This window comes from Bos taurus, chromosome 13, assembly GCF_002263795.3.
Source record: "Bos taurus isolate L1 Dominette 01449 registration number 42190680 breed Hereford chromosome 13, ARS-UCD2.0, whole genome shotgun sequence".
In the NCBI taxonomy this organism is placed as follows: domain Eukaryota; kingdom Metazoa; phylum Chordata; class Mammalia; order Artiodactyla; family Bovidae; genus Bos; species Bos taurus.
This window is the reverse complement of record NC_037340.1, coordinates 71,101,840-71,126,228: the sequence shown is the minus strand read 5'-3', so window position 1 is coordinate 71,126,228 and position 24,389 is coordinate 71,101,840. Positions and strand designations below refer to the sequence as shown.

The 24,389-nt window shown below is 42.6% G+C and overlaps 1 protein-coding gene across 12 annotated transcripts in view; it reads left to right on the top strand.

Annotated features, from left to right (window-relative positions):
* PTPRT (protein tyrosine phosphatase receptor type T) overlaps positions 1–24,389 on the top strand; it is a 1,155,533-nt gene that overhangs the window by 726,624 nt on the left and 404,520 nt on the right. For all 12 annotated transcript variants that reach the window (XM_025001262.2, XM_025001258.2, XM_025001261.2 and 9 more), the window contains exon 8: positions 5,755–6,051. In XM_025001262.2, coding sequence (XP_024857030.1) covers positions 5,755–6,051 — 297 coding nt within the window. The remainder of the gene's footprint in view (positions 1–5,754; positions 6,052–24,389) is intronic.

The window sequence follows — 24,389 nt, the reverse complement described above, 5'->3', positions numbered from 1 at the left end:
CATGTGTACACCTTCCTAGGTGAGCTCAGGGAGAGGACTCTAGTGGCTGAAGGCGAGGAGTGGGAAGACAGGTCAGTACTCAGCTTAGCCCCACTGTGATTAAGTGCCCATGTCACCCTCCGCAGCGGGCCTTGGGTGCCTGTGGATCAAGCCACTTCTGCCTTACAGTTCTCAGGTTTCTCACTGCCTTCTCCCCAGATTCCTGATGACCATGGCAGGCCTCCTGTTTATGTCCTTTCCTTGTTCTCCTTCCTGATATCACAGTACAGAGGAAATACAAGAGACCCTGGACCCAGAGCCTTCAGATCTCAGCTGTGCTGCTCACTCTGTGGCTTTGGGCCCATCCTTTCATCTCATAAAACTTTGGTTTCCTCTAGGACAAGGCTAGTGATACTTTCTTCACAGGTTGTGGTGGTATTTACAAACTAAAGCATCCTTTCAACTGATACGCTGGGCACAGGCTGAAGGGATGAGCAGAGAGCACCCTTGCTCTCCAAGAGCTTACATTCTAGCATGCAGGACAATTTTTAAAAAGCTGTCACGCTGAACTTACCTCTTGTCAGTCTGTGTAAGTTCCTGGAGCTCTCTGGCTTCAGTTTATTCATCCATAAAGTGGGATTGGCAGTCAGTTTCTTCCTTGCGGAGTCACAAGTTGATGGGGGTGATAGAATCCAAAACTGAGGCTGCTGGCCATCAAGGTTGTTTTGTTTTTATTGTTTCATTAGTGCTTGAAGGGAGTTTTGAGTGAGAGAGAGTGAAAGTCACTTAGTCGTGTCAGACTCTTTGCAACCCCATGGACTGTACAGTCCATGGAATTCTCCAGGCCAGAATACTGGAGTGGATAGCCGTTCCTTCTCCAGGGGATCTTCCCAACCCAGGGATCAAACCCAGGTCTCCCACATTGCAGGCAGATTCTTTACCAGCTGAGCCACAAGGGAAGTCCAAGAATACTGGAGTGAGTAGCCTATCCCTTCTCCAAGCTCATCTTCCTGACCCAGGAATTGAACCGGGGTCTCCTGTATTGCAGGCAGATTCTTTACCAACTGAGCTATCAGGGAAGTGAAGGAAATATTGGAGATTCCCAAATGTGTATTTAACATGGACTGTGGTACACCTTAAGATGTTTGACAAAATAGGGTTATAACCTTGGATTTTACGGGTCTTAAGTGTTCCTGATCTCACTCTAACAAGGTGAGCCAAGAGGGCATGAGGGCAGTTATCTAGCTGGATAAAGCTCTAAGTCAATTTTGAAGGCACACCCAGAGGAGGGTTCATGAGGTTCCGAGTAGGGTGGGCGGCCTCCTTGCCAGCAGTGTTCTGGCATCTGGACCAAGAAAAAGGCTCCCACCAGGCAGTGCTGGGGGATGCTCAGGACTTCCCAGGCGAGGAGTTTCTCACTGTTAATTCTGTCTATGTGTCTGTCCTCATGTGAAGTGAGCAGCAGTAGCAGCCATACCAGGTCAGAACTCCCCAGCTCTGGGGACCTCCGTTCTCACTGTTCGATCCATGTGGGCTCCACATAGCAGCTTTTGTTCAGTGTCATCTCTTTGCTTTTGGAACACGGGTTTTCCTTTACATGACCTGAGTTATTGGGCTATAAGAGGGACCGTGAACTCAGTAGTTGAGCAGGGCCAGGCTGCCCCAGTCTCCCCAGCAGTGCATTAGAGGTGTGGGCTGGCTACTGGGCTCCCTGACGTTTATTTCTAAGCATCCTTCTCCAAAGAGAACCACTTCAAAGTGTGTCCCTGCACAAGTCACAGGACATCTGCCCTGCACAGACAGATCAGAGGACTCGGCTCCATCGGCGTCACCTTCCTTTTCTCTCTTTGGCCATGCCATGTGGCATGCCCTGTCTTAGCTATCCCACCAGGGATCAAACCCACACTCCTTGCATTGGAAGAGCAGAGTCCTGACCACTGGACCACCAGGGAATTCCCCGCCCTCCCTTTTCATCACTGCATTGGCGGGGAAGCAGCCTTTCCCCTACATGCTCTGAGGGGACCAGAGAGATGACAGACTCCATCATTGTGCGTAAGGATGCTACACAGTGCTGCCACATATAAGGTGGTTGCGTGGATCCAGCATGCGAGGGCTTGTTATTATTTTTAGTACTTTTCCTTTTACTGCAAAAGAAAAACTGCCAAATATTGAGTGCTTAAATTCCAGGTGTAATTCTAAGAGCTTTTGCAAACAACACCTCATTTAGTGCTCCCCCACCCCATCCCCTGCATAAAGTTAACTACTATCATTATCTCTATTTAACAAATGAAATAGAAAATGGACCCAGGGAGATTATATAAATTGGTAAAGCCCTGTAGGTAGCGTCGGGGGAGATACACTGATTGCCTCCCTAGCCTGTGCTTAACTACTCCTAGCGAAGAAACCCTGACGGAAGAGCTTACGGGGCGCGCTGACCATAAAAGAGGCTGTATTTCTATTGTAATAAATGCCTAAACCTTAGAGAATGAGCTTCACATATGGAGATTTTAAAAAATAGTTTTGTTTTTTATAATCTATTTTTACAAAAACTTCTACTTAATTTGTATAAAGCATAAATAGAATATTCATAATAAAATAAAGATGGCCACTGTTATATATGAGGGTCTGCGACCAATGTAAGTAGGGAGGGATAGAATGGGAGACAGCACTAGGGCGAGAAGGCATAATAAGACCTGTTTTTATTTTGTTTTTCTTTTAAAATTATATATTATTTTTCATCTTATTTTCTGTTATGATTCATTATAGGATATTGAATGTAGTTCCCTGTGCTCTTCAGCAGAACTTTTTTCTTTCTACATATAAGAGTTTGCATCTACTAATCCCATCTCCCAGTTTTTCTATCTCTTGGCCCCCTCCTCCTTGGCAACCACAAGTCTGTTCTTTATGCATGTAAGTGTGTTTCTATTTTGTAGATAAATTCATTTGTGCCATATTTTAGATTCCACATGTAAGTGATACCATATGGTATTTATCTTTCTCTTTCTGACTTCCTTCGCTTAGGATGATAATCTCTGGGTCCATCCATTTAGCTGCATGACATTATTTCATTCTTTTTATGGCTGAGTAGTATTCCATTGTACCATATCGGTATCCATTCCTTTGCTGATGGACATTTAGTTCCTCCCATGTCTTGGCTATTGTGAATAGTGCTGCTGTGAACATGGGGGTGCAAGTAGCTTTTTGATTTATCAGATCATTTCAGTCGCTCAGTCACGTCCGATTCTTTGTGACCCCATGAATTGCAGCATGCCAGGCCTCCCTGTCCATCACCAACTCCCGGAGTTTACTCAGACTCACGTCCATCAAGTCAGTTATGCCATCCAGCCATCTCATCCTCTGTCGTCCCTTCTGCTTTTGCCCCCAATCCCTCCCAGCATCAGAGTCTTTTCCAATGAGTCAACTCTTCACATGAAGTGGCCAAAGTACTGGAGTTTCAGCTTTAGCATCATTCCTTCCAAAGAAATCCCAGGGCTGATCTCCTTCAGAATGGACTGGTTGGATGTCCTTGCAGTCCAAGGGACTCTCAAGAGTCTTCTCCAACACCACAGTTCAAAGGCATCAATTCTTCGGCGCTCAGCCTTCTTCACAGTCCAACTCTCACATCCATCCATGACTACAGGAAAAACCATAGCCTTGATTAGACGGACCTTTGTTGGCAAAGTAATGTCTCTGCTTTTGAATATGCTACCTAGGTTGGTCATAACTTTCCTTCCAAGGAGTAAGCATCTTTTAATTTCATGGCTGCAGTCACCATCTGCAGTGATTTTGGAGCCCAGAAAAATAAAGTCTGACACTGTTTCCACTGTTTCCCCATCTATTTCCCATGAAGTGATGGGACCGGATGCCATGATCTTCGTTTTCTGAATGTTGAGCTTTAAGCCAACTTTTTCACTCTCCTCTTTCACTTTCATCAAGAGGCTTTTGAGTTCCTCTTCACTTTCTGCCATAAGGGTGGTGTCATCTGCATATCTGAGGTTATTGGTACTTCTCCCGGCAATCTGATTCCAGCTTGTGCTTCTTCCAGTCCAGCGTTTCTCATGATGTACTCTGCATAGAAGTTAAATAAACAGGGTGACAATATATAGCTTTGACGAACTCCTTTTACTATTTGGAACCAGTCTGTTGTTCCATGTCCAGGTCTAACTGTTGCTTCCTGACCTGCATACAAATTTCTCAAGAGGCAGATCAGGTGGTCTGGTATTCCCATCTCTTTCAGAATTTTCCAATGTTTCTTGTGATCCACACAGTCAAAGGCTTTGGCATAGTCAATAAAGCAAAAATAGATGTTTTTCTGGAACTCTCTTGCTTTTTCCATGGTCCAGCGGATGTTGGCAATTTGATGTCTGGTTCCTCTGCCTTTTCGAAAACCAGCTTGAACATCAGGAAGTTCACGGTTCACGTATTGCTGAAGCCTGGCTTGGAGAATTTTGAGCATTACTTTACTAGCGTGTGAGATGAGGGCAATTGTGAGGTAGTTTGAGCATTCTTTGGCATTGCCTTTCTTTTGGATTGGCATGAAAACTGACCTTTTCCAGTCCTGTGGCCACTGCTGAGTTTTCCAAATTTGCTGGCATATTGAGTGCAGTGCTTTCACAGCATCATCTTTCAGGATTTGAAATAGCTCAACTGGGATTCCATCACTTCCACTAGCTTTGTTCGTAGTGATGCTTTCTAAGGCCCACTTGACTTCACATTCCAGGATGTCTGGCTCTAGGTCATTGATCACACCATCATGATTATCTGGGTCGTGAAGGTCTTTTTTGTATACTTCTTCTGTGTATTCTTGCCATCTCTTCTTAATATCTTATGCTTCTGTTAGGTCCATACCATTTCCGTCCTTTATCGAGCCCATCTTTGCATGAAATGTTCCTTTGGTATCTCTGATTTTCTTGAAGAGATCCCTAGTCTTTCCCATTCTATTGTTTTCCTCTATTTCTTTGCATTGATCGCTGAAGAAGGCTTTCTTATCTCTTCTTGCTATTCTTTGGAACTCTGCATTCAGATGTTTCTATCTTTCCTTTTCTCCTTTGCTTTTTGATTTATAATTTTGTCCAAATCTGTGCGTAGGAGTTGGACCGTTGCATCAGATCTGTTTTTAGAATGACATCCCTGGAGAGGCCTGTTTGGTGGAGAATGGAGAGGAGAGAAGGAAGGGTTGAAGTCTGTTGTGGGAGGCTCCAAAAGGATCCGTTGTGTTTTCAGTGAAAGGAAAGGAGATTCCAAGGCATTGTCCACTGGTCACAGTGACAGCCTGGGTGCTGTGTGTTGTGGATGCAGCTCAGTGTGCATTCTCTGCACTCGAGTGCAGTGAACTAAAAGGAGGGGGCTGGTTCTCAAGGGGAAGGGTGTGGCCAGATGATATGTAAAGAGGTAGGTCAGAACTGCAGCTTCCTTCTCAATTAGTATTTCCCCAAAGCATTGTGTGTGCTGTTGGTGGTACCCACGATGGTCTTCAGTGGTACCCTGATGAACCTCAACAATTTTAACAACTTTGCATTTTTTTCAAATGGTTAGTATTCATTTATGACAAGTGATTCAGGCTTTCCCTTTAAATAGGTTTTCTTTTAGATGCTTGTGTTTAAATAATAGGTTTATTTTACAGAAAAATACTAATTAAATTATATTCTAAGTGGTGAAATCAGGAAGGCAGTGGCTGAATTGGTGAGAGCTGTGTTCCCCTGTTTTAGCGGAGCCCCCACCCCACCTTCCCAATGGCCTGCTCAGAGTCCCGTGTCTTGTGTTTGTGTCTTGCAGACCCGGTGCACGGCCCACAGAACGTGGAGATCGTGGACATCCGAGCCCGGCAGCTGACCCTGCAGTGGGAGCCCTTCGGCTACGCGGTAACCCGCTGCCACAGCTACAACCTCACGGTGCAGTACCAGTACGTGTTCAACCAGCAGCAGTACGAGGCCGAGGAGCTCATCCAGACCTCCTCCCACTACACCCTGCGGGGACTGCGTCCCTTCATGACCATCCGGCTGCGGCTGCTGCTGTCCAACCCCGAAGGCCGGATGGAGAGCGAGGAGCTGGTGGTGCAGACGGAGGAGGACGGTGAGTCAGGGAGTGGGTGTGCTCCCTCAGGAACTGGGAGGGCTGGACCAGCTCAGGCGGCCACGCCTAGCAGTTGCAAGGGTTTATTTTTTTCCAGCATCTTTTATCTCTCTGTCAGTATATCAGCATCTTCTCTAAGCTCTTCAGTAACACAGCATGCAGGCTGTACAGTACACAACTCCAGGGGGCCCTGTGCCCCTACACAGTGACACCTCTGCCACAGACACACGCTCATCCACATCCCTGCTCTCACTTTATGCCACCTGCTGTGCCAGCATTTAACCACACTGATGCCTCTCAAAAGAGAAGATGTGTATCAATCGTACTGTTGAGACATGTTGAGTTTGGAGTCAGACGGCTCTGGATTCTCTTAAAAATTAGCATCAGAAAATACATATAAAAAGCTTGGCACACACACTGAATGCACCCAGAGCCACACATTCACCTGGGTGTCCTACAGGCATCTCAAAAAAGTATCCAAAATTGAACTCATTTCCTCCTCTATACTGACTTCTCTCCCTCTGTTCAGGTATACTTCCTAGAACACAGGGAGACCTGAGTGATGGTCCCTGGTGGGATCAAGACCCATATCCTCAGCTGCAAAGCCCCACAAGCATATAGATGAAAGCACTCCAACCTCTTTTAACCTTGTCCCTCAATCCCTCCATCTTATCCTAGACCTGGAAGTTTTATCACATCTGCCTTTGTAACAAGCCCTCCCCAATCCCGTTTAAAATCATCCTCGCAGCCACTCTCTTTGCAGCCCCTCCAGACTGCTTTTGGGTAGCACGGTGGTGGGGACTCAGCCTCTGTCACCTCGTTCCGCCATCTTCCTGTCTTGCACAGAACCTCAGTCTCCTATGGGTACAGCTCTCACCCAGGTCAGCTTCTCCAGAAGATCTTAGTGCCCTGCTTCCTGGGAGCCTATTCCCGTCCAGCCTCCGACACAGGGTCAGGCGTCTCATCTTGGCTTCATTCTGTGGCCCTGGATTTGGCTTCTGATGAAGCTGCCAGAACTTTCTCTAGATTTGGCTCCATTGTATCAAAGATAAATAGCTCCTTCTCCAGCACATAGACTAATACACTGTTTGAAAAGTCAGCCTCTGGAACCAAATATACCTGGAAAAAGTTGTTTAACCTCTCAGCACCTGGGTTCCTTATCTGTAAAAATGGCGATAGATTGGGAATTCTCTGGTGATCCAGTGGTTAGGACTCTGTGCTTCCGCTGCTGGGGGCCCAGATTTGATCCCTGGTCAGGGAACTAAGACCCCCCAGCCATGTGGTTACTTTTTAAAAAAGGAGATAATCATAGCACCTAACTTCCAGGTTGTGCTCATAGAAAGGATGGCATGTATAGAAACTAGAATCATGTCCATCCGACTCTAAAGTTTTCATTAAATGTAGCTACTACAGTTGCACTAAATCCAAAAAAAAAAAATCTTGACAAAGAATCCTTTAGCACAATCAACCCAAAAACCACCCACCCATCTCTTTAGAACTGTAGATGTCCACTGTCATAGCTATAGAAAACATGACATCTATATCCAAGGAGTGGCAACATGGCAGAATTTCACGTTAACTTAAAAATAATCAAATAAGCAATCCACCTTCATATTTCCAATAACATTAAACCTGATTTTATATAATAAGGAGATACAGAGTTGGGGCAAGTAGGGTGGTTTGGTGGCTTACTTGCTAAGTTCTGTCTGACTCTTGTGACTCCATGGACTGTAGCCCACCGAGCTCCTCTGTGCATGAGATTTCCCAGGCAAGAATACTGGAGTGGGTAGCCATTTCCTTCTCCAAGGGATCTTCCCAACCCAGATATCAAACACGGGTCTCCAGCATTGCAGCCGGTCTCTTTACTGACTGAGCCACCAGGGAAACCCAGGGTGGTTTAGTGACAAGAGTTCATGGGGGAACCTGGTTGTTAGACAAGGGGGAGCCAGTGTTGGGAACCAGCATGAAAATTCAGGACGCTGAAGATGAACAGGAAGGTTTAGCCCAGGAAGAGCTCAGGGCATTTCTTGCCAAGATGCTCTACCTGCTTTGGGCCACTTTTTGAGGATTACCTACATGTGCGACTGTACATCACAAGTCCCATATTTAAGGCATGCCCCAACCTCTCCGTTTCTTCTTCTCATCACCAATGGAAAACAAAACAACAACAAAAAAAACAATCACAAGGTCTTTATCAAAACAAATTGAGAACAGCAATGCTTTGAAATTAAATTTTAATCAAACACCATTAATGTTTGAGAGAGCAGAGGTGCTCCATCTCTGCTCTCTCGAGCTGTGTGGGCATCATCACAGTAAAAGCACCAACATTCAGGACACCAGGCCTCTGGCTTGCAGCTCTCCTGAGGCCCCACCTCACAGACCATGGAGACTACAGGAAGGCCTCAGAAGAGCACTGGACCCTGTGCATGCTGGACTTAGGTTCCATTTCTCCTGAAGAGGGGAGAGGCACCATCTCTGTTTGCTGGGGGCTCATTGACATCGAGGTTGAGCTGCAGATGGAGCTCAGCTCTAGTCCATTAACTGAAACCCCCTTCAGGGAACCAGGGAAGCATCTTGCGGGTTGAGCTGGCTGGAGTCAAGGTGCTTTCATCTGTGCTACAAAATTGTCTTCTGGGAAATGTGTGGAATTTGTAATTCTATCACCCCACTGCCTTTGTGAGGGTGTGAAGTAACCCACCACTGGTGAGAACAGCTTGTGGCCACTGAGCCCCTGTGTTTCATCTGTGAAGGGGTTGTTAATAGGAGGCTAAACAGGTTCTTTATTTTTTCCCTTTTTCTTCACAAATGTCTCAGACAAAAACCACAACTCAGCTTGCTGGGTGGTTACTTCTCTGCCTTCAATCAAACCACAGCCAAGACTGTGAAATGGAATCTCTGAGATTCTGACAAAGGAAAACCAAATAGATGATGGCCTCATTTTGGCTACCCCTTATTGAGACCTACAGTGGGCTAGACACACATGTTATATACTATAATTCAACTTGATTTTACTTTGAAATGTTTCAAAACCATGGAAAAATTGGAAGAAGAGGATAAGCAAGATCTGTAAACCCTTCACGAGACTTAACACTAGTGAACACCTTGCTATCTACTTTTTCATATGCATATATGATACCTGTGTATGATATAGGGCTTTCCTGACAGCTCAGTTGGTAAAGAATCTGTCTGCAATACAGGAGACCCTGGTTCAATTCCTGGGTCGGGAAGATCCGCTGGAAAAAGGATAGGCTACCCACTCCAGTATTCTTGGGCTTCCCTCGTGGCTCAGCTGATAAAGAATCTGCCTGCAATGCATGAGACCTGGGTTTGATACCTGGGTTGGTAAGATCCCCTGGAGAAGGGAAAGGCTACCCACTCCAGTACTCTGCCTGGAGAACTCCATGGACTATATAGTCCATGGGGTCACGAAGAGCTGGACACAACTGAGTGACTTTCACTTTCACTTTCACGTGTGTGATATATTTCATATGGAAATAACATATATAAATATACATATATTTTTAACTATTTGAAAGTAAATGACAGAAGTCATGATACCTCACCCCTAAATTCTTTAGCATCCATGACAGTTAATGATGAGGACTTGCTCCTCCATACCCACAATACCATAGAATATCTAAGAAATTTTGCAGTAATAATCAAATAGACAATCTGCATTCATATTTCCAGTAACATTAAACCTGATTTTATGTAACAAACCAGAATATGAGACATGTTTGGATAAAATGCTCTATGAGTTGGTGACGTAGGTTTCTCTCTGTAGCATGTTAAGAGGTCCATGATGTCAGGGACCCCCTCTACTGGTGATGCTGAGTTGGTCCCTTAGATAAGGTGGGGACCACCCAGTCTCTTCACAATAAATGTGGCACCTTTTCTCTTTGTAAATTAGCTCACCTGTGCAGTGGTATTTTGAGATCTTTGAGTATCTCTAGTCCCCAAGAACTTTAAAAAAAATTTTTTATGAAGTATGGTAGATTTATAATGTTAATTTCTTGTGTACAACAAGCTGACTCAGTTATTCATTTATATATTTTTCCATATTCTTTTTCATTACGGTTTGTCAGAGGATACTGAACATAGTCCCCTGTGCTCTACAGCAGGACCTGATGTTTATCCATCCTGCATGTAACAGTTCACACCTGCTAATCCCGAGCTCGCAGGCCTTCTCTTCCCTCCCCCTCTCCCCCTGGGCAACCACGGGTCTGTGCTCTGAATCTGTGAGTCTCTTTCAGTTTTGTAGACAAGTTCATTTGCGCCGTATTTTAGATTTCACCCGTAAGGGATACCATGTGATACCATATCTTTCTGACTTACTTTGCTTAGTACGATAGTATCTTTTGCTCCAAGTGGCATTGTTTTTTTTCTTTTTATGGCTGAGTGATATTCAATTGTGTATGCATACACACACACACACACACACACACATATACACATATGCACAACATACCACGTTTCTTCATCCACTCATCTGTGGATGAACGTGTAGTTTGCCTGTATGTCTTGACTGTTGTAAATGGTGCTGCTGTGAACCTTGGGGTGCGTGTATCTTTTCGGATTAGAGTTTTGTCCAGATATATGCCCAGAGTGGGATTGCTGGATCATATGGCAACTCTTATTTTTAGTTTTCTGCGGAACCTTCATACTGTTCTCCATAGGGGCTGCACCAATTTACGTTCCTGCCAGCAGGGAAGGTGAGTTCCCTTTTCTCCACACACTCTCCAGCATTTGTTATTTGTAGACTTTTTAATGATGACCGTCTGACTTGAGTGAGGTGGTACCTCACTGCAGTTTTGATTTGTCTTTCTCTGATAATTAGGAATGTTGAACACCTTTCATGTGCCTATTGACCACTTGTATCTCTTCTCTAGAGAAGTGTCTGTTTAGGTCTTCTGCCCATTTTTCAGCTGGGCTGTTTGTGTTTTTGTCATTAAGTTGTATAAGCTGTTTGTATATTTTGGAAATTAAGCCCCTGCTGGTTACACTGTTTGCAAATATTTTCTCCCATTATGTAGGACAGGAGCCTGGGGCACTGCAGTGCATGGGGTTGCAAAGAATAAAACCATAAGTAATAAAAAATGCTTAGTGATTGAGCATGCATGTAGTTAGTCTTTTGTTTTATTAATGGTTTTATTTGCTTTGCAAAAAGTTGTAAGTTTGATTAGGTGCCATTTGTTTTTGTTTTTATTTCTTTTGCCTTGGGAGATGAACCTAAGGAAACATTGGTATGATTTATGTCAGAGAATTTTTGCCTTCAGTCTCGTCTAGGAATTTTATGGTGTCATAGCTTATGTTTAAGTCTTTAAGCCGTTTTGAATTTTTCATTGTGTATGGTGTGAGGGCGTGTTCTAACTTCATTGACTTGCATGCAGCTGTCCAACTTTCCCAGCACTACTTGATGAAGAGACTGTCTTTTTTCCATATAGTCTTGCCTCCCTTGCTGACGATTAACTGCCCATAGGCATGTGGGTTTCTTTCTGGGTTCTCTATTCTGTTTCATTGGTCTGTACGTCTGTTTTTGTGCCGCTACCATGCCGTTTTGTTTGTGTTAACTTTGTGGTGTGTCTGAAGTCTGGGAATGTTATGCTTCCTGCTTTGTTCTTTTTCCTCAGGATTGCTGTGCCAGTCCTGGGTCTTCCCAAGAATTTTTGACCCAAAGATTTTAGCACTCCCTGATAATCTTCACCTGAATCAGCTATTACTGATATTTGCAAAAGGATGTTTTTAAATCTAGCATTCCCTCTACATGTATTGTTTTGCATTCTTCTTTATAGAACAGCTTTCTCTCCTCATCCCCATCCCCATCCCCATTTTTACTTTCCCTGTTGACACATGGGTCTTTTTTTTCTTTAACTCAATGTATTAAAATCCATCACTGTTATTATTCTTTTCAGTGCTCAAACTGTCTCATATATGGCTTGTGAGAGTCCCTTCTAATTGGCTGCTAGGTCCTTTTGACATGGTCTCAGTCTTCCTTGCTCCTGGTGCCACAGAACATTCCAGACTACCCTTATAATGTCTCTGCCCCAGACCTGGAGTCAACCACTTATTCAAGGATTTCTGGTGTTATTGAGTGGAGATTGAATATTTTGGCACTAAAAGATGCATCTTATGTGTGCTCAATGAGCTATTATTGCCTCTACGCTCTTCAAGAAGGTAGAGCTGGGGAATATAATTTATCTGTTTTAAATAATATTATTGTTGTTCAGTCACTAAGTCATGTCTGACTTTTTGTGACCCTATGGACTGTAGCTCGCCAACCCCTCTGTCCTCCATTATTTCCTAGAGTTTGCTCAAATGCACAGCCATTGAGCATCACCAGCTATGATGCTGATGCTGTCTAACTGTATCAGCCTCTGCCACCCGCTTCTCCTTTTGCCTTCAGTCTTTCCCAGAGTGTTTTCCAATGAGTCAGTTCTTCGTATCAGATGGCCAAAGTTTTGGTGCTTAAGCTTCAGCAACATTCCTTCCAATGAATATTGAGGTCTGATTTCCTTTTCCATTGACTGGTTTGATCTCCTTTCATTCCAAGGGACTCTCAAGAGTCTTCTCCAGCACCACAATTCAAAAGCATCAATTCTTTGGCTCTCCGTTTCATTATGGTCCCTCTCATATCCCTATATGAATGCTGTGAAAGCCATAGCTTTGACTATACAGACCTTTGTCAGCAATCATGTTCAGTTCAGTTGCTCAGTCGTGTCCAACTCTTTGCGACCCCATGAACTGCAGCATGCCAGGCCTCCCTGTCCATCACCAACTCCCAGAGTCCACCCAAACCCATGTCCATCGAGTCGGTGATGCCATCCAACCATCTCATCCTCTGTTGTCCCCTTCTCCTCCTGCCCTTAATCCTTCCCAGCATCAGGGTCTTTTCAAATGAGTCAGCTCTTCACATCAGGTGGCCAAAGAATTGGAGTTTCAGCTTCAACATCAGACCTTCCAATGAACACCAAGGACTGATCTCCTTTAGGATGGACTGGTTGGATCTCCTTGCAGTCCAAGTGACTCTCAAGAGTCTTCTCCAACACCACAGTTCAAAAGCATCAATTCTTCTGCGCTCAGCTTTCTTTATAGTCCAACTCTCACATTCGTACATGACTATTGGAAAAACCATAGCCTTGACTAGACAGAAGGACCTTTGTTAGCAAAGTAATGTCTCTGCTTTTTAAATTGCTGTCTAGGTTGGTCATAACTTTTCTTCCAAGGAGCAAGCATCTTTTAATTTCATGGCTGCAATCACCATCTGCAGTGATTTTGGAGCCCAGAAAAATAAAGTCTGACACTGTTTCCACTGTTTCCCCGTCTATTTCCCATGAAGTGATGGGACTGGATGCCATGATCTTCGTCTTCTGAATGTTGAGCTTTAAGCCAACTTTTTCACTCTCCTCTTTCACTTTCATCAAGTGGCTCTTTAGTTCCTCTTCACTTTCTGCCATAAGGGTGGTGTCATCTGCATATCTGAAGTTATTGCTATTTCTCCCGGCAATCTTGATTCCAGCTTGTGCTTCCTCCAGCCCAGTGTTTCTCATGATGTACTCTGCATATAAGTTAAATAAACAGGGTGACAATATACAGCCTTGACGTACTCCTTTTCCTATTTAGAACCAGTCTGTTGTTCCATGTCCAGCTCTAACTGTTACTTCCTGATCTGTATACAGGTTTCTCAAGAGGCAGATCAGGTGGTCTGGTATTCCCATCTCTTTCAGAATTTTCCACAGTTTCTTGTGATCCACACAGTCAAAGGCTTTGGCATAGTCAATAAAGCAGAAATAGATGTTTTTCTGGAACTCTCTTGCTTTTTCCATGATCCAGCGGATGTTGGCAATTTGATCTCTGGTTCCTCTGCCTTTTCTAAAACCAGCTTGACCATCTGGAAGTTCACGGTTCACGTATTGCTGAAGCCTGGCTTGGAGAATTTTGAGCATTACTTTACTAGCGTGTGAGATGAGTGCAATTGTACGGTAGTTTGAGCATTCTTTGGCATTGCCTTTCTTTGGGATTGGAATGAAAACTGACCTTTTCCAGTCCTGTGGCCACTGCTGAGTTTTCCAAATTTGCTGACATATTGAGTGCAGCACTTTCACAGCATCATCTTTTAGAAGTTGAAATAGCTCAACTGGAATTCCATCACCTCCACTAGCTTTGTTCATAGTGATGCTTTCTAAGGCCCACCTGACTTCACATTCCAGGATGTCCAGCTCTAGGTAAGTGGGAGTGATCACACCTTCATGATTATCTGTGTCTTGAAGATCTTTTTTGTACAGTTCTTCTGTGTATTCTTGCCATCTCTTCTTAATATCTTCTGTTTCTGTTAGGTCCATACCATTTCTGTCCTTTATCAAGCCCATCTTTGCATGAAATGTTCCCTTGCTATCTCTGATTTTCTTGAAAAGATCTCTAGTCTTTCCCATTCTATTGTTTTCCTCTGTTTCTTTGCATTGATTGATGAGGAAGGCTTTCTTATCTCTCCTTGCTGTTCTTTGGAACTCTGCATTCAAATGGGTATATCTTTCCTTTTTTCCTTTGCTTTTTGCTTCTCTTCTTTTCACAGCTATTTGTAAGGCCTCCTCAGACAGCCATTTTGCTTTTTTGCATTTCTTTTTCTTGGGAATGGTCTTGCTCCCTGTCTCCAGTACAGTGTCATGAACCTCCGTCCATAGTTCATCAGGCACTCTATCTATCAGATCTAGTCCCTTAAATCTATTTTTCACTTCCACTGTATAATCATAAGGGATTTGATTTAGGTCATACCTGAATGGTCTAGTGGTTTTCCCCACTTTCTTCAATTTCAGCTTGAATTTGGCAATAAGGAATTCATGATCTGAGCCATAGTCCATTCCTGGTCTTGTTTTTGCTGTCTGTATAGAGTTTCTCCACCTTTGGCATGGAGAAGCTCTATACAGTCAGCAAAAATCATGAACTCACAGTAATTCAAATCCAGCACCTCAGAATTCTTCTCAGTCCATACATATCTACCTCCACCCACAGTGAGAAACCCAGTTCCCAAGCTTCACATTTTTTTTTTGTTTGTTTCATAATATAATACATACAGAGTAGTTTCAGAGTTATAATACCAGTTGTCCTAACAAACAGGAAAGCTACTAAATTAGGTTAAAGATTTTCTTTTTAGATTTTCTCTCTTTGAGCAGTCAAGAAGCCATGTCCAAAGGTTCATTCTTTTCTCTGGATGGTTATATTATCAATTTAATACCCAATTATGTTCATTTATTTCAGTTTTAATTTTGTCTTCTCCTCATCCTCTTTGCTTTAATATCATTGTTTTTAATATCAAAAGTTTCTTTGTTTGAAACTCAGAACTCTATAGAAAGGTATACTCAGAGAAGTATTGCCAGCATCTCTCTTTCACACTGTTCCTATCCATACCAGAAATGGAATCACTTGTAAAATATTTATTTCAAATATATCTTTCTTAAATATAGTTCATTTTGCAAAAAAGTGAAAATGATTTTTCTCTTATTTTTATATAGAAGATAACATATTAAGTATACTCTGCATCTTATGTTTTTGTTCATTTAATATGCCATGGAAGTCAGTCTGTGTTGGTCTGTACAGATTTGTATCATTCTTTTATAGCTGTGTGAGGCTTCATTGTGTGAAAATAGCATGAGAATTCAAGCAGGGTCCTCTGGTTGTTCCCATTATTTCCTATGATATATAGTACTGTAGCCGCTACTGTGCATATTGTGGTGTTGTGGAGCTATATTTTCATGAGAAATTCCTTAAAGTGGGATTGCTGGGGTCAGTAAGTAAATGTATATGCATTTTTGTTAGATGATGACAGATACCTCTCCATAAAAGTTCTATCATTTTACATGTTCATCAGCCATGTCAGTTCAGTTCAGTCGCTCAGTTGTGTCCTATTCTTTGCTACCCCCATGGACCGCAGCATGCCAGGCTTCCCTGTCCATCACCAACTCCCAGAGCATGCTCAAACTCATGTCCATCGAGTTGGTGATGCCATCCAACCATTGCCATCAGCAATGTAGATTCATTTAATCTTAACATCAAACATGAAAAAGCAAGCAGTATCATTTTTCTTATTTTACAGTAAGGAATTTAGACTCCCATATAATTTATTGCAGTATAAAAATCTAGTTGACTATAATTAGTAATATATAGGATATAATACATTAATATAATTGATATGTGCTTAATCACATATGGTACATATATTATTTCATTTGAGACATGTACTTTCATTGTAGAGAAGACAGACATATTTCAGGAATGAGTGCCTATATTTTCTGTGCATTTCCAACAAGATTAATTATCTGGTTTCTCAAGTGACAGGAAGCTAGAAGAAGGCTGCATACTGCTAGGGATAGGTGTTTGGACCGTAACAAGATGCAGTACATAAAATCTGGAAAAGAGGAAAGTAAGAAGAAAAGTGTAAAAAGCAGTAACAGCAAGGCAGTAAGTAATGCAGTCCAGACCCATTTAGTGGGAGGGTAGAAAGCCATACACATCTGAGTAATTCCTGAACCATCATTTACTTAGAGCTCAGTACATGTTTGATGTTTACAGAGATGACCTGGAGCTATCATACAGTAAGGAGGAGTGTGGTTACAGTTTTCAAATGCCCACTATGAGCTATGTATTGTTCTGATATTCTTCATTCATGTAGTCAGTTCCCAAATACCGTGATGTAGATAATACTGATACTGTGTGAATGAGAAATCTGAGGCTTAGAGAGTTTAAGGAACCTGTCTAAGGCTGCTAGGTAGCAAGTGGAAGAGGCAATAAATAGATCCCAAAATCTTATTTCTGCTTCTTCCCCCAACCCCATCTAAGATGCAGTCCTATCCCTGGCCAATATCTCCCTGAACACTCTGTTTTTTTCTTTTCTGTAGTACTTATCATCATCTGAAATACTGTGTGTGTGTGTGTGTGTGTGTGTGTGTGTGTATTGTCTGCCTGACACATAGTAGATGCTCGTTAACTGTTTGTTGGATGAATGAATATTTAATATCAAAGCCCATGCCTCTTTCATGATATCACTGAACTCTGTTTATATACACTAGTAAGGTAAAGAAGTGCATACGGATTTTATTTATATTCAAACCCAGCTTATACTGGTGTGATAGCGCTAACTGTTAGCCTCTCTTCTGGCCTCTGAATCCAGTAATATCACATTCATTGCTTGAAATCAACCAGGGTGATGTTTATACTATGGAAATTGGCAAACATATTGAGGTTTTATTTTGTTTTGTTTTCCTGGAGAGCTGGCTGTGAAACATTTACTAATACACCACTGTATAGTTCCATTAAAAAGGTATGTTTGACATCTTAAGATAGAAAAATTCATCCAGAAAAAAAAGATCTTGCCTCCAGCAAGACTGGAAATTACAAGGTAGATTGAAATTGTCTAAATCTATCTTTTCTCTATAAGACTTCCAGACTCCTCCGAATCATTTTCAAATTATTTCAATTTTTAAGTTAGTTCGGAGCCTCTATAGTGAACAAAACCCAACTAACCAATAAGTACGGCACCTGGAATGGACAGGCAAACAATAATCAGTAAAGAATACCTAGACAAGAAACGGAACTTCTGTTGACTCCTCAGGACTCTGTGCTTTTAAATAAACTAATTGTTACTTCTCACAACTACTCTCAAAGTTCACCATTAGCCCCACTTTTCAAATGGGAAAATGGAGGGAAAGGAAGAAGAGGAAAGGGCAAGACAGGCGAGGACAGGAGAAAACTTGTCTTGATAACATTCTGTCCTTCTTTTATGTTGAAATGAAAGTTTCCCTTAAATTACCATCTGAGTTTTAGGCGCAAGAAAACATCTGGTTTAATTACAGTGAATTTACATGAACCTACTGACAAGAAGCACAGTTAAAATTAGCAATTTTAGTGTGCTTTTTTTTTGTTTTGTTTTAAAGAGAATGAAATTATAAAGTAATTAACCTTTGTTGTAGAACTCTGTCAAAAGGATGGAAAGTTCCATGCTGTTAGCAAAAGAAATTCTGGAAAGGGAATATGTGGATTCACTAAAGAATTATAAAGAGAAAAAAGAAGGGTAAAGCAACTTAGAATTAGAAGATAAGACAAATCAGGAATCTTTCCTCAAAGAAGTCTTTTCATAGTGGGGTTGGTGGAGTCCTCGTTGACTCTAAAGAAAGTACAGTCACCCCTCCATATCCATGGATTCCATGTCCGTGGGTTTGGTATCCTTGGGTTTCATATTTGTGGGTTCCATATCTGCAGATTGACTTAGAAATCAATGGGCAGTTGGATAAGGCCTCCCATGGGGAGCCCCCAATATGGAGGGTGTGTGTGTGTGTGTTAGTCGCTCAGTTGTGTCCAACTCTTTGCAACCCCATGGACTGTAGCCCATCAGGTCCTTTCTCCATGGAATTCTCCAGGCAAGAATACCACCACACCCTTCTCCAGGGGATCTTTCTGACCCAGGGATCGAACTGCATCTCCTGCATTGCAGGCGGATTGCTTACAGATTCTTTACCATCTGAGCCACTGGCAAAACCCCAGTATGGAGGGTGGTGTCATATAAAGAATTTGAGCTTCAGTGGATTTTGTTATTTTGTTATCCTGAATCCCATCCCTGCAGACACTGAGGGTCAACTATTAGTTGGCTTCATTGAAGAAGACTTTGTTTGAAAAAGACTTCTTAACTTAGGGAGGAGCAGTGGGATGTGGTGAAAAAGAGCCTTGGCCTAGGGCTGAGATGACCTGATTTTGCCCCTAACTTGACTCTGTTGTGACTTGTCTTTCAGCCTTTCTAAGCCCACATGTCTACCAGGTGATGGAAGAAAGTGGTGATTCAGAAACCAACATGAAATCAGAAAGATCTGGGCTATATCTAGGCTCCATTCACACTTTGCAATTAAATTAGTTGCATTGTGTACACTTTAGTCCCCCCATCAGTAAAATGGGGAGTGGTCATCCTATTGATTTCTATATGGGATCCTACATGAAAGTCTATACGTAAAGCATTTAATTTACTGTCTTCCATGAGCCATGTTAAGGGGTGTATGGCCAATGCCAGACCTGACAGGCTGCTTGTTGTTTTCACTGCGTCACTTGGTCTGTGGGATCTTTGTTCCCCCAGCAGGGATTGCAGTCTCCTAGAGTAGGTTGCCACACCTTTCTCCAGGGGATCTTTCCCCAACAATGAAAGCACAGAGTCCTAAACCATTGGACCACCTGGGAATTCCCTCTGCAGGATGCTTTTTTTTTTAACTTTTTATCTTGTATTGAGGTATAGCCAATTAATAAACAATGTTTGTGGTAGTTTCAGGTGAACAGCAAAGGGACTCAGCCCCACATATATATGTATCCATAGAAAGGGAAGGGAAAGGGAAGTCACTCAGGCGTGTCCAGCTCTTTGCAACCCCATGAACTGTAGCCTACCAGGCTCCTCCATCCATGGGGTTTTCCAGGCAAGAGTACTGGAGTGGGTTGCCATTGCCTTCTCCAGGGGGTCTTCCTGACCCAGGGATTGAACCCGGGCCTCCCGCATTGTAGGCAGACGCTTTACCATCTGAGCCACCAGGGAAGTCTATGTATCCATAGCAGACTGCTCTTTAATCAAGGGTGTGTGACTCAGGAAAAACACACACACAGGTATCTGTGTGAGATTTCTATTAGTCATGGGCAAGGGACTATCTTATAATTGCTTACAATACTTCTGTAATCCCAGTTTCAAACGTCTCACTCTGACCCTAGAAATGAATGGGTGTGGCAGTGTTCCAGCAGAATTTTATTTACAAAACAGGCAGCTGGTTTCATTTGGCAGTGGCCTTAGTTTGCTGACCCTTAATCCACACTCATTCCTCTAATTATTTCCTCCAATCATTTGGCTTTAAAATCTATCCATAAGCTGATGATTTCTGCAGGTGATGTCTCCAGGTCAGACCTTTCCCTTGCCCTCATCTACCCAACTGCCTGTTGACCCTTTCTACCTGGATTGCTCCTTGGCCCCTGGAATTAGACATTGCCAGAGCTGACCTCCTGATCATCCCTCAGTCACCATCAAACTCAGTTCTTCTCATACTCTTCTCCACCTCAGTTAATGGCAACTCCATTTTATTAACGGCTCAAGTCAGATACCTTGATTCCTCACTTTTATCACATCAAAAGCCCTAGATTGCAGATTCCAGATAACACCCTTCACCCTGTATTCTCTGTGATTGGCACCCTCCCACCCTCAACCCCCGCTTTGTGCAAAGCAGCAACCCTGCTCACTCCTTAATCCCATCCATGAGCACATTCTCTTGACTCATCTTTTACTATATAGCAAGACCTTGATCATATTTTTTACAACCTCTACTGCCAGCTCTTGGGTCCAAACCACTGAGATTTCCAACCTGGATTTAATACTAAAGTGGTCTCCGAAATGGTCTGTCAGCTTTAGCCCTGGTCCCTGCACTCAGCAACCAGAAGAGCTTGAGGCAGATCACAGCATCACCCCTCTGGGCATCACCTTCCAGTGGTTTCTCGTGTCAGTGAGATTAAAAGCCCAAGTCCTTACGGTGGCTCATCAGGTCCCATGTAACCATACTACCACTTCTGATTGCCTCTCTGACCCCATCTTCTTCTATCTCGGCCTTACTGCATCAATCCAGCTACTGTTGTTCTGGAACATGCCAGATGTGTCCTGCCTCAGGATATTTTCCATTTGCCATTTCTTCTAACCAGAATAATCTTTCCACAAAAATACAGGGCTGATTTCTTCACCTCCTTCACATCTTTGCTTAGATGTCACCTTTGAGGAAGATCTTCCTCTACTTTTCTATTAAAAACTGGACTCTTCTAACACCACACTCCTTGTCCTTCTTTCCAGAATTGTGCATCTCCTTAGAGTTTATTGTTTGACATGCTTCCTGTTTCACTCTGCTTTTAATTATATCTCTTCTCCCACTAGCTTGTATACCAAGGAGACAATCATGGGTTTCTTCTATTTACATTTACTGGTACTTTTAAGCACTTAGAATGGTGCCAGGTAAATAATAGGCATGCAATAAATGTAATATTGAATGGATTAATCTTCAGAATCTCCTCAGAGACAAAATAGGTTTTTAAATAACTTACATAGCAATCAGAAGATTTTAGAAAGCTGTTAAACATACTTAGTAAGCTACAAGAAGATATGGCTTCTCTGATTAGCAATATGACACCACTCAGAGACCGTAGATAGATATATGGATAGTAAGGGAAATACTAACAATTCTGATTCTGCAGAAGAACCAAATTGATGATCTCCAGACTGCACTAGAGCAGTTCTCAGAGAATGTGATGGGACCAGGGGGAGGAGCAAATACACAGAGGAACAACTTTGTGCCAGAAGCTTTGCTCGGCACGTAACATGCATTCAAATATTGAATCTTCACAATAGCTATGGAGGAGGTATTGGGTTGGCCAAGAAGTTCATTCAGGTTTTTGTAAGATGGTGTGGGAAAACCCGAATGAACTTTTTGGCCAACCCCATACTATTTCAGTTCTCATTTTAAAGTAAGGAAACTGAGTCACAGGTTAATCAACTTGTCCCAGTTTGTACAACAAATAAGTAGTGAGAATTAGACATAAACCTAGGCGGTCTGGCTCAGCCCATGATGTTAGTACTGTTACAGGTGTGCATGATGAAAAAGAGAGTTCTGATTCAAAGTGGCCATTTGATCATTCTTCCTCAACTAACTCCCCAAAAAGATAGGAAGAAAAATGCCTTTCATTTTGCCCTGAGAGTTATAAGAGGTTGCTGTCCCCATGCTTGAGGAATTAATGCAGAGCAGTGTTGCAGGATGGGGAACTACATGCAGAAAAGATGACAGAGTTGTGACTTCATTGAAAGAACCCCACCCCCGGTCCCTTGGGTCACAAGAAGGGACTTCTAAGCCCAACTGCATAAATACCTTCCAACTCTGCCTAGAGCTAAATGCACAGGTGGGTTTTGGAGCTGGTTGACAGGAATAGGCGGTCAGGGGATCAGGAGGTCTTAATGTTGAGGCATCTTTATACGCCAGTCCACAGAGCAGGGGATGAGAGCCCTCAGTCCAAGCCTGTGTATCGTAAAGCAGGAAAGCAGAGGGACTTGAGGAAAGGGCATCTTTTAGAAGAGACATTTCAGTTAAAGGTAGGGGCAGTGCTCTAAGTAACATCAGGCTGCCCCCCAGCCACCCAAAGTCAAAACAAGTCCTTTTTTTTTTTTTTAAAGAAGCTTTGTGCTGCCTGGTTATTTCTTTTCACTAATTTCCCCCCGTTAATCCAGACATCCAAGCAAGCAGACCCCTTATCTGGCCAAGTACTAATGGGCATATCTAAATTTTACCTTGCCCTCTGGATTGGGAATATTAAAAACAAGAGCTCATATAATCTACTAGCAGAACATATCTCAACGCACCAAATTAGATCAGCCTGCTCGGTTGCATAAACAAAGGTTACTGGACAGGTGAAAATATGTTTTCATTCTTATTAAACAGATCCAGTCTGATAATGCAAAGCAAATGTCCCCTAAGAAAAATAGCAAGAAACAAGATTTAAAAACATAATAAAAGCCATATTCTTAACAGGATGTATTGATATAAATTAACACTGGATTAGAACATGTTCGTGGAATGGAAATTACTGATATAAAGAAAATAGGTTAGTTCTCCCAGACTGATCTTTTTAAAAGAATTTAGCACTATTTGTTATATGTATTATTTTTATTTAATAATAAACTCCATAGCACTTAAGGATATATGTTTAAGGTAGAAGAATATAATGAAAACAAAGTCATGATTATTAAAAAGTTAAGAGACTGATTACTTTTTGAGGGTATGAAGTTGTTGATAAATTAATAAGATGTGTATTTGTTTTATATGCTTGTGTAGTGTTTCTATCACAGTAAAAAAAAAAAGATAAAATGAAGGTAATTAAATATCCTTTTATACGAATAAATTTTGACATTTATGGGCTATGGAAACATTCCTGAGTTGAGTTGAGTCACTCAGTCATGTCCGACTCTTTGCGACCCCATTAATCCCAGCACACCAGGCCTCCCTGTCCATCACCAACTCCCAGAGTTCACTCAGACTCATGTCCATCGAGTCAGTGATGCCATCCAGCCATCTCATCCTCTGTCGTCCCCTTCTCCTCCTGCCCCCAATCCCTCCCAGCATCAGAGTCTTTTCCAATGAGTCAACTCTTCGCATGAGGTGGCCAAAGTACTGGAGTTTCAGCTTTAGCATCATTCCTTCTGAAGAACACCCAGGACTGATCTCCTTCAGAATGGACTGGTTGGATCTCCTTGCAGTCCAAGGGACTCTCAAGAGTCTTCTCCAACACCACAGTTCAAAAGCATCAGTTCTTCGGTGCTCAGCTTTCTTTACAGTCCAACTCTTACATCCGTACATGACCACTGGAAAAACCATAGCCCTAACTAGACGGACCTTTGTTGGCAAAGTAACGTCTCTGCTTTTGAATATGCTATCTAGGTTGGTCATAACTTTCCTTCCAAGGAATAAGCGTCTTTTAATTTCATGGCTGCAGTCACCTTCTGCAGTGGTTTTGCAGCCCAAAACAGTGAAGTCTGACACTGTTTCCACTGTTTCCCCATCTATTTCCCATGAAGTGATGGAACCAGATGCCATGATCTTCGTTTTCTGAATGTTGAGCTTTAAGCCAACTTTTTCACTCTCCTCTTTCACTTTCATCAAGAGGCTTTTGAGTTCCTCTTGACTTTCTGCCATAAGGGTGGTGTCATCTGCATATCTGAAGTTATTGATATTTCTCCCAGCAGTCTTGATTCCAGCTTGTGTTTCTTCCAGCCCAGTGTTTCTCATGATGTACTCTGCATATAAGTTAAATAAACAGGGTGACAATATACAGCCTTGACATACTCCTTTTCCTATTTGGAACCAGTCTGTTGTTCCATGTCCAGTTCTAACTTGCTTCCTGACCTGCATATAGGTTTCTCAAGAGGCAGGTCAGGTGGTCTGGTATTCCCATCTCTTTCAGAATTTTCCACAGCTTCTTGTGATCCACACAGTCAAAGGCTTTGGCATAGTCAATAAAGCAGAAATAGATGTTTTTCTGGTACTCTCTTGCTTTTTTCCATGATCCAGCAGATGTTGGCAATTTGATCTCTGGTTCCCTGGCCTTTTCGAAAACCAGCTTGAACATCTGGAAGTTCACGGTTCACGTATTGCTGAAGCTGGCTTGGAGAATTTTGAGCATTGCTTAACTAGCATGTGAGATGAGTGCAATTGTACGGTAGTTTGAGCATTCTTTGGCATTGCCTTTCTTTGGGATTGGAATGAAAACTGACCTTTTCCAGTCCTGTGGCCACTGCTGAGTTT